Source organism: Psammomys obesus, unplaced genomic scaffold, assembly GCF_907164565.1.
Source record: "Psammomys obesus unplaced genomic scaffold, mPsaObe1.curated_primary_1811, whole genome shotgun sequence".
Lineage (NCBI taxonomy): Eukaryota > Metazoa > Chordata > Mammalia > Rodentia > Muridae > Psammomys > Psammomys obesus.
This window is the reverse complement of record NW_026585742.1, coordinates 9,055,017-9,065,708: the sequence shown is the minus strand read 5'-3', so window position 1 is coordinate 9,065,708 and position 10,692 is coordinate 9,055,017. Positions and strand designations below refer to the sequence as shown.

Genomic DNA, 10,692 nt, shown 5'->3' with positions numbered 1-10,692 from the left:
TTCCTCAGTGGAGGAATGGATAAAGAAATTGTGGTACTTTTACACAATGGAATACTACTCAGCAATTAAAAACAAGGAAATCATGAAATTTGCAGACAAATGGTGGGATCTAGGAAAAAATCATCCTGAGTGAGATATCCCAGGAGCAGAAAGAGACACATGATATATACTCACTTATAAGTGGGTACTAGACCTATAAGATAGGATAAACATACTTAAATATGTACACCTAAAGAAGATAAACAAGAAAGATGATCAATCCTCATCTAGAAAGACAAATGGGATGTACATTGGAAGTAGGAGAAAACAAGTAACAAGACAGTAGCCTACCACAGAAGGCACCTGAAAGATTCTACCTAGCAGTGTATCAAAGCAGATACAAGTCTCGGCAGAGTGTAGGGAATCATATGAAGGAAAGAGGAATTAGTATAACCTAGAGGGGACAGGAAGCCCCACAAGGTCCAAATATATCTGGGCACAGGGGTTTTCTCTGAGATTGTTTATCCAACCAAGGACCATGCATGAATATAACCTACAACCCCTGCTCAGACATAGCCCATGGTAGCTCATTATCCAAGTGGGTTCCCTAGTAAGGGGGACAGAAATTTTTTCTGACATGAACTCAATGTCTGGCTCATTAAGCTTCCCCCCCACCCACTGAGGGAGGAGTAGCCTTGCTAGGCCACAGATAAGGGCACTGCAACCATCCTGAAGATATCTGATAAGCTAGGGCCAGATGGAAGGAGAGGAGGACACCCCTTCTCAGTGGACTCGGAAGGGGGCAGGGAGGAGATGAGGGAGGGAGGGGAGGATTCGGAGGGAAAGAGGGAAAGGGCTACAGCTGGGATACAAGTGAATGTATAAAATTATTTAAAAATAAAAAATATTAAAAAAATAGAAAAAAAAAAAGAAAAACAGAACCAAAAGAAAGAAAGAAAAAAACACCTCTTAGTTCTTTGAAACTTAACAGACCAGCTCCAGAAACCTATAGATCAAGGGATACTTGTGATCTTTTTGGATTCCTTTTATTTTGGGCCCTTTAGTTCTGCATCAATATGATTCAATCCCCCTTTTCCCAAGAAATTCACTTGTACCATTTCATTTGCCTATAGTTTTGTTATTTTTAAAAGTTGAGAACGGTATAGCATGCTGTCTACTCTTGGAAGGCAAATTCTTCTGTCATCTTGTTTCCACATCTCCCCCTTTCATGATCCCTAACCTACCCTGCTATAAATTCTCCTATCATACCTCATAGCCTCCCCAAACTTGACTGCCAAATGCTTACAGGACAAAATGTGTGGTGGTGCATGCCTTTAATACTAGCAGTTACAGGGAGAGGATGGCAGTTCTCTGTGAATTCAAGGCCAGACGGACTACGCACTGCACAGTGAGACTGCCTCAAAAAAAAAAAAAAACAAAAAAAAACGAAAATGCCTTCTGGTTAGACCTCTAGAAGCCATTGGGGCAATACACAACTGCCACAAAGAGAAATCACTACTCATTCCAAAACCCCAAAGAGTGTGTTTGCAATGGATCTAGTCTCCTGAGGGGTGAGGCAGCCTTTCTTCAGGTCTATTGGTTTTTTTTCAGCGAGGTAGGTGAGCAACAACAAGCCTCACAAAAGGGTTACACTGCCCTACCTTCAGAAAACTCTGCTTTCTTCCGTGCTTTGGACGATTAGGGGGAGAATGAAGGGGTGAGGCATGATTCCTAGGAAAGAGAGAAGCACGAGGGCAAGGCTGGCCAGTGGCACACAAGCCAACATCATAGTGAGGATCTGGGCTGGAGAGCACAAGCACAGAACACATCCTCTCAGGGGGCCATGGGGAATTTCAAGCACCAAGTAAGGAGTAAATGATGTCTCGGCAAGGTGTGGAGAAAACTGGTGAGTGTTTTGAAAAATGTAAATAGTAGCTCACTTACCCGTGACAGTCCCTCAGGAATTACAGGCATTCCACATTGTCATGTGTTGTTATTACAGAAGTCATGTTTGGCTTTGGTGCAGGCAGTGAACAGAAGCCTGAGATCTCCTCAGGGCTCAGAGTGCCCACTGGCAGCGCCACAAACCCTGACACACAGGAATGTGTGGAGCCATGAGAAGAGCAGCATTCTGTATGAGATGCAGTAAAAGCAGCGAGTGGTTTTCATCTCATCCCCATCTGTGAGCAATAGAATGTCCTATTTTGTTATTTTGAAGATTTTTTTTTTACCCGAATCTGCCTTCTTCATGGCAACTCATTGTGTTCAAGAAAATAAAAAGAAAATAGTTGTTACTTGCTTAAGAGAAGACAATACCCTTCACTTCACTATATTCTTCACCACCCAACGTCCTAGAACTAAGTAACTTTCACATGGGAAAAACAGTTCCGTTGGCTTCTTTGAAGCGTCATACAACTATTCAGGAAAAATACGGCCTTTGATGAAGCCACTCCCTTTCAGACTCAAGCGTGCTTAAATCAAAGTGTTCTCCAAGGTTCCTTATCTGGGAATGGGCTGTTCCCTCCCCACAACTCTGTGACTGGGAGGGCAAAGCAGTGTAAGAGTAAAAATAACATGTTCTTGAGAACAGGAGAGTAACCTGTTTAAGTAAAAACTTGTGACTTTAAACACAGCTGGGAGGTAAATCGCTCCTGCACATATTTTCAACATCAAATGGCTTAGCTACTTCTCCCCTGATGGAGAATGGGAGAAGCGGGCAGTGGGAAACAGTGGCTGGGAGATCAGTTGTGGGGAGTTCAGTCTTGGAGAGAAAGTTTAGTCAAAAAACATTAGTTGCCTGCTTCAGCTCACGCAGCTGGCTTTTCCTGCACAAAAGCCCTGATTGATGATGACACGATGTCTGTGAAGTGACTTGTTCTAACCCTAGGGCAGACTCTCCTCTGTTCCGTGTCTCTTCTTCCTTACACTTGTGCTGGGCACTTTGAGTACCTGTTTCGATGCCTGTTGGCCAGTCAGTTTGTCTGTCTGTGTATCTCCCTTCCCTCCACACGTTCCCTGAAGGTGAACATGCTCATTTTAGTAGATGCGCCTCATATTTGCTGATGAGGGACGAGCAGGCAGCCCCTTTATCCAGAAATATTTAAAAAAGACACAGGCAAATATATCCATTGTAAGCTTTTTCTTTTTTTCCTTTTTAGAATTTAAGCTTATGAGTATCTACGCCCACTATATTCATAATTACAATTTAATATCTGCATACAAAAGCTATGTAAAAATCCATTTTCCCAAATATACAAATTTTCTTTTTGGATAGTTTAAAACATTTTGATCACAGATTCCAACAAATTTAGGCTGAAAAAAATATTACCAATCTAGCAATAGCAATATCACTTAACACTGTTTTCAAAATACAGATCTTCCATTGACTGTAAACCTCCCTATTCCATTCATACCTTTTTTGTTTTGTTTTTATTTTTTTCTTCTGATTCTCAGGGCATGAAAAAATTATGGAAAAAAGAATGGTCTTCTCTGAAGAGACACAGAGAACTACTTTGGCTATGTGATGTCAAGTGAAAGATGCCAAGGTCACAAGGAACAACCGAAGGGAGGAAGCGGCATAAGGCCACGTTAGTGCACACGCGCCCTGATCATCTCCCGACCAGCAGCCCGGCGCATCACCTCAGCATGCCTACAGCCCTTCCTTTGTTTCATATTGTGCTCGGTTGAGTGTCGTCTGCATCCTCAGAGGAAAGACTCACACATTTGATTGTCTTGTGCATAAGGTGGGTCAGCTTGAGCTGGGCAACAAAAAGCCACAAATAGTGTTTACCTGCACGATAGCTCCTGAAGGCGGCATTAATTAATGTGGAGACACACTAGAAATGTGTACTTTTTTCATTTGCAAACATTTATACAACACAGTAAAAATTCTGTGATAAGGCCAAACCTTTTTTTTTTCTCCCTAGTCTTTTTTTTTTTTTTTTGTATGTATGTTTTTAATGTCTTTTTTAAAAGTAAAATGTTTAAATTGTAAAAAATACACACCGGGCAAATCCTCACCTGGATAATAAATATCTACATCACAGTACAATAAAATTTCTTCTCTATAAAATTTAAATATGATCAGTCTATCACTATCAAAAGAAATACTATGCTAATATTTCCATATTATTAAAATAACAGAAAAATTGTGAGCTTATTTTAGGACCTGATGCCATCGCCATTAGAAAGGGCAAAGAGATTCAATGTCTACCATCTCTCATTTTGAGGAGGGCCTGTGGTTTGGTTACTCACCTAAATTAAGTTCATGAAAAAGGTTTAGCCTTACGAAAAGCTGGCTACATCTCAAAAACTGTTTGACTGATTTCATAATTTATGACTCATGCAGCAAAAGGTCAATATGACATGGATAGGTTTGAGTTCCACAGAATGAAGATGCCTTACTGACAATGACATGCTCTGAAGAGGCCCAGCAGGTCATGAGGCCAGCTTAGGAAGGCTGAGTGTGAGGAGGCCAAGGCTCAGGTGCGAGCCCAGCCCTCCCCAACATTGCACTGGGACGGAGGTGGCACTGGGGCCACAGGCAGGGGATGCGCTGGGCTGTGGCTTCAACACACAAGCGCATCACTGAGGACTGAGGCTCATTGGACTAGAAAAAGCTCAGAGGCGGCACATGGTGTTTTCAGCAGAGTCATAGAGAAGAAAAGGTTCTTTCTTCCAGCTTCTGGAAGTTCTGAACATTGACACTGAAGTGCAAAGTACACTTGAGGGGACAAACACACGTATACACATATGCGCGCACACACACATCTGTTGCATGTGCACAGCCCTCTTGTCCATGAACGTGATTTGTAAGTGAGCATCCCAGCAGGATGGGCACGTTCTCCTTGACTGGAATGTTTCCCCACAGTGGAGCAGTATGAATGTTCTTTCCACCATGTCCACACTTGATTTGAAAGTCTGGACAAGATTAGAAGAAAACTGCTTTTTAAAAAGAAAAAGAAAAAAGTTGGGAGCAAATCCCCCACAATCTAGTTCATAAACTGGAGTTTCCCGAAGGCATGACTTTAGTAATCCTGACCTCCCACCTTTTGTTTCTTCCCACCGGAAGACTGAAGCTGGCATGTCTTGTTCAGTACGGATGCTCAGCCTTCAGCATGCTTTCTAGAGTAGGCCTGCCCCTTGACGTGAGCCTTTCCAGAGTGAGGGTCATGAGGCTGGGGCTGGCTGGAATTTGAAGGCCTGAACTCGTGCCTGATGGTTAATCCATGGAGCTCTGAACAACCCCGGGTCCAACCCTGCACTAATGCTGGAACCCGGGTGCTGATATCCTTCGGAAACATCCTTAGAACCTGGTGCGCAGGCACCTGTAGGCCTGCACAGGACTCACCTGCCTCCCTCTCTCTTTGGAAGGAGAACTGGCCTTACAGCAAGCCTGTTTGTACTGTCAGGACCGAGGTCCTCCAGGAGAGCTGACAGGGGACAGAGGTCTACTGAAGATCACGAGGGAGGAGGCTGCACAGGCTTCCAGAGACAGCAAACCCTTGACTGATGGTTGAACATGAATCTATGGGGCTTCTTGCTTCTATTTTAATTGGGACACCAAGTCTACAGCGGTGTGTCCACAGTGGTATTCTTGTCTCCTTTATCTGGGAAGTCAGGCTAACTGCGTTAGTACACATACCTCCTTCAAGGTTATTTCCACTGGTTCTTGGGCTTTCCTGGCAGTGCCCCTATTCGTCCAAGGCTACTCTGCTTTCTTCTGGATCAAACCCTCATGTTGACTCTGATCCCAGATACACTGCTTAACTTAAACTTAAATGGGCCTTGCTTTTTGTCTGATAAAGCTCCAAATTTGAATATGAAAGGAATCTTTACTCCCCCACCCCCTTTTACTGGGAAGTCATACACTAGAGAAGATAAAAGGGATTTTTGGAGATCAACTTATTCACCAGGTAAGAAAACTGAAACTGTACTGTCCTAAATTGACCAGGCCACAGAGCACAAACTAGAACCTAGGCACCCTGGCGCCCAGTGAGGCCAAAGTGTGCTCCTCCAAGCCCAGTGAAAACAAATGAACTTCCTTGCTTTTCACAGTGACTTCCTTTGTTTTCAGGTGCCTCTCGCTGATATGGCTTGTTTTCCCAGCATTCCAGGCTAAGGCAGTGAAAGGCAGGCAAGGGTTTGTTCACATCCGCGATGTCAGTGAAGAATGGGTACATTCAGTTGCACGGGTACATTCTTTGCCCATTTTCGGGTAAGTTGTCACTTCTCGTTTCTCAGGAACATCTACTCTACACTGTCAGTGGGGGTAGGCTAGGCAGATGGTATCGGCACTTCCTATGCACGGTCTGTGGTGTTTTATGAGTTTTTGCCAGGGCAATGGTGAGCTATGAAAGAGTTGGTGTTCAGAAAGTCAAGCTGTTTAGTGCCACAGACTGTGGGGAGGTGGGGGAGGACGAGGACTGGGACGAGGACTGGGACGAGGACTGGGATGAGGACTGGGAGATGTCTGTGAATAAGTGAAGACCAAGGGAAGCATCCTCCCTCATTGGACATCCTACGCCCATGAGTAGCAGTTTGCCTTTGACTCATATTGCTCCTGCACTGATCTTTTCCAGGGATTCTTCCAAACAAGACTGGAATTTTAACATCTCCCTGATCAGAAGATCCAACCCACAGGGAAACATCAGCAGCCAGCAGACCCAGCCTAAGACCTTTGTGACCGGGGAGGACTGCTTCAGACCATCAAAAAGGGACAGCATTCTGTAAACAGGTTTGAGCTTTGTGGGAATGGCTTGTGAATCTATCTAAGCTGTGAGGTGTCTTCCTGCTCGAGGTAATACCACTTGCACTTTGGAAACTATGCTTGTAAGATTGATGAAGAATTCCAAGCTCCATGGGCATGCTGAGAAAAAGGCTTTCCTGTGGCCTCAAGCCAGTCAAATACCTGCATGTCATCAAGTCACACTAGTGAAACGAAGTAAATCACAAAGTTACAAAAGGCCATGGAAAGGAAAGCTGACTGGTTATCGAATACCCACACATTCCAAGTTACAGTGCTTGGAGAGTAAGGGTCCTGGAAACTGTGAGCTCCTGAGTAGAAACTGTTCTTTCCCCTTACACGCTGAAAGCCACCCTGGCCCGGAGGTGGCCTGGGCCCTGCCAGCTTCACCCTGCAAACATCAGAACTGGATCATGTTGGATCAAGATGACTGTGGTCTTGGTTTTAAGGCTTCTTTAGTCTTCTGCAGTGCCATATGGCTTGCTTGAGTCTGACCAGGGACAGAGGGGAGCTGGTGATGGCTTGGTGCTGGTGAAATAATGAATGTCCCCCACTCAACCTCCACTGCTGTAAACCCTTCAACGCATCACACTAAGGACTGGAGAACAAAATGCAATAGTAACAAAGACCCACATTCAAATGACAATTTCATCCAAGTCTATGCCATTGATGACCTGTTGACCCCCTGATGATCCAACCCGACACAAAGAAACAGAAACAAGAACAGAAAGAGCGAGAGGTGGAATGAAATGACACCCAGTAGCGCTGCAGGAATGACAAGAACCTGTCCACTTAGTCCTCGAATACTTCCAAGAAGAGAGGGGGAAAGAGCTCCGTTGGGCACTCCACCTTCATGTGAAGGAAGCGGCTGGCGTGGCAGGCTCCAATCATCCGAAGGTCTGTCACCTTCATCAGGAGTTTGGGCCAAAAGTGTGTCACATGGTGTTTTCGGTAATTGATATAGTGTTCAAAGGCCAACAGGAAACTGTCTTGGTATTTCTCGATTCTCTCAACACAGGCCAGCCCTGGGCGATCTGAGGGGATGAAGAAGATGGGTATAAATTCAGAGGTGGAAAGAGGGGGCATGTCTGATCTAGCTCCAGATCTGGGACTTCGCTGCTCTTCCTTGGAATGAGTGAGAACACAGCACGGACTGTAGACTATCAGAGAGCAAGGTGGCAGTTGAAATGCATAGCTCTGGTGGGGTGGGGTGCAGTGTTGAGAGGGCTCGCTCAGTTAGCCACAGTGTGAGCTGTAACACCATTCTACCCTGTGCTTCCTGCTATGATGCTCTTCCTTACCACAGCCCTGAAAGCAATGGAGCCAGTGAGCTGTGGACACAGCCCTCTGGAACCACGAGCCATAGTGAATCTTCCAGCCCTCAAGTTGGATTTATGGAGTGTTTTGTCACAGTGATGTAAAAACAAACATATCTTCCATCTCTACCTGTTTCCTTCCCTTACTGACTTATTCCGGAGGAAACTTATTACATGGTAATAAAATCCATTTTTTCATAAAAGATAACTATGGAAACAAATGCCTGGAGAAACACTGAATAATAAAAGTTTCTGCATTAAAGCCAAAGGTTCTTCATGAGGCTTTTGTGCCCTTGAGCACTTTCTTATTAAAGACAGGATAGCAAGAGAGGTTACTACCAACAGACTAGCCCCACACTGACTCTGCTCCTGCTTATTTAGGGCGTACAATCAGAAGAAATTCGAGAAGACATGGCTTCCTCCCTGTGTAAATCAACACTATTTCAACGTGTCTTTGTACTCATAATGACTTAGCTAAGACCTGTCTTCATTCCCTCCAAGAATATCATTCCCACATATGTTCAATTTCTGTTTTAATGGGTCACTTTAGAGAGAGGCAGTACCACAAAGGCAGAGCCTCTAGAGAGGCTCTAATTCTTATTTCTCTGAGGGCGGTCTGTACCCCCAGAGGCACTCAGGGTCCAGTGACCACTGTCTGCAGCTTGGATAGTAGTTGTGCTATGTGAACTTTCTCCACATGGCTGTCAGCCTCAAGAAGTCACTAAGCCCCTTGTGGAATAAGTCTGGTAGTAATAATTTTATGTTATACATGGAATCACATGAGGTAACATTGAGTTCGTTGGATTCTACTGTTTGCAAGCAAGCCACAGGGAAGGGTGTTACACCAGGGTGAAAACAGCAGATATTGGGAAAAGGGAGCCCCTTGGAGTCTGCCCAAAGTCATCAAGAGTTCAGTGTGCCATTCTGTCTATATTTGAAAATTTCACAGAATTATTTTAAATATTATTGTTTTAAAAATATCTGCCATATCTAAATTTTATGTAGGAAGTTAATTTCTAGATCAGCTTAAAAATACTTAGAAAGCCTCTCAAGGTGTCTGTGACCCAGGATTTGTGGCTATGTTTGGCCACATACCCAATCTTGGAGTCTACTGAACACTGTCTAGACACATCTGTGACCTCAAAGTATAACTAGTCCAGAGGAAGATATGGTTAAATTAAGCAGACAGTGACAAAACAAAATGACAAGAACCAAAGAAATAAAAACTTAACATGTTCTGAAATGAACGCGGGCAGCCTGCAGTAATTTTCTGTGTTTCAAAACTAGCTTCCTTTACATAATGCTGTGCACTTTAAATTTATTTATTATGATGTAAATAAAAAGAAGATCATGTCAACTCTCTCATTAAATTTCCACTGTTGGGAGCTAGAGTTCTGACAGGCATTGGTTAAAACGGGCAGGTTGAAGACAGCAGCATGCCCTTCCTGGTCACTGGTGAGTAGACAGTTGAATGGCTTCTGGAGCTGGGACCAGTTGGCCAATAGAATGTGGCTTCAGTGATGCAGTGGGGCTTAAGTCTGGTCAGTGTTTGCCTTCGTGTACTTAAAAACCTCCATCTTGGGACCCAGCAGCTGTGTACTGAGTACTCGCCAGAGGGAAGGCTGCTGGGAATGACTTCTGTGGCTGTGCCCTGTGGCTGAGCTCCAGCTCCGGCTATCATGGATGTCTTAGGCACTCAGTTTAGGGTTGGTGTGCTCTACAGGAAGAGGAAACTAAAACCTCAGCCTGAGTTTCACAGGGCAGCGCTGTCACTCACAACCACACCTAACACACACAAAGCCAGAAGCAGGCAGGGGCAGATAAACTGTGTGACAAAAGGGGATCATTTTATAGGATTTCGGTTGTCTCTGCCCTCCTGAATTGGCCATCATGCCAAGATTTACAGTTCCCTTAGCTAACTTTCACCGTAATACAGTGAGGCAAATATTCTAATTTCAACTTTATTAAGAGATACGCAAACTCAGGCAGCTGGATGATAACCTGCCGGTTGGGGCTTAATTATGTTTTGTGGGTGAGGTTGGGATTTGAAGCTAGCTCTTTCAGAATCCAAGGCCAAGGGAACATACACTTCTGAAATGCCCCAGCTATGACTATTTTCATAAACTGTTTCAGAAAGCATCTGAGCTAGAGGCCAGTGTGGTCTAGGTAGTTTCAGGCCAGCCAGAGCTATACAGCATCTAGATCGCCCTCATTCACTTCCCTGTCAGCTGACCCCTCTAGTTTCTTGCTGAAGGAGAGCCAGCTAACTCTGAAGCCAAAGGAGACAGACAGCCCAGTAAGTGATGTGAGCAAGCTCTTCTCATACCACTGACAGTCTCAGCACGCTCACCTGAAGACATCAGCAGGACGGCCTGAAGCAGGGCAACTTCTGTGTCATCCAGGTTGAAAGATGACAGTGACATGCCCAGGTCAAAGATGGCATCTGACACCACCCCAAGACCCCCATTTTTCAGCTGGCCCCGTGTCACTGCCATTTCCCCATTCAAGGTTAGAGTCTCGCTCTCTGGGTCATAGCGCACAGCGGCTCGAAGGGACATGATCTCCATGCAGCAGCCTTTGAGGAGGATGATCTGATCTTCACACGGCAGCTGAAAAGAAGCAGCCATGTCAGCAAAGAGCCAGAGGGTACGC

The 10,692-nt window shown here is 44.7% G+C and overlaps 1 protein-coding gene across 9 annotated transcripts in view; it reads right to left on the bottom strand.

Annotated features, from left to right (window-relative positions):
- Positions 1–3,103: 3,103 nt before the first annotated feature.
- Positions 3,104–10,692, bottom strand: part of Thrb (thyroid hormone receptor beta) — a 351,830-nt gene continuing 344,241 nt past the window's right edge. For all 9 annotated transcript variants that reach the window (XM_055599083.1, XM_055599084.1, XM_055599086.1 and 6 more), the window contains 2 exons: positions 10,391–10,649; positions 3,104–7,758 (listed from right to left, as the gene is read on the bottom strand). In XM_055599083.1, the coding sequence (XP_055455058.1) occupies positions 7,517–7,758; positions 10,391–10,649 (501 nt within the window). In that variant the 3' untranslated portion in view covers positions 3,104–7,516. The remainder of the gene's footprint in view (positions 7,759–10,390; positions 10,650–10,692) is intronic.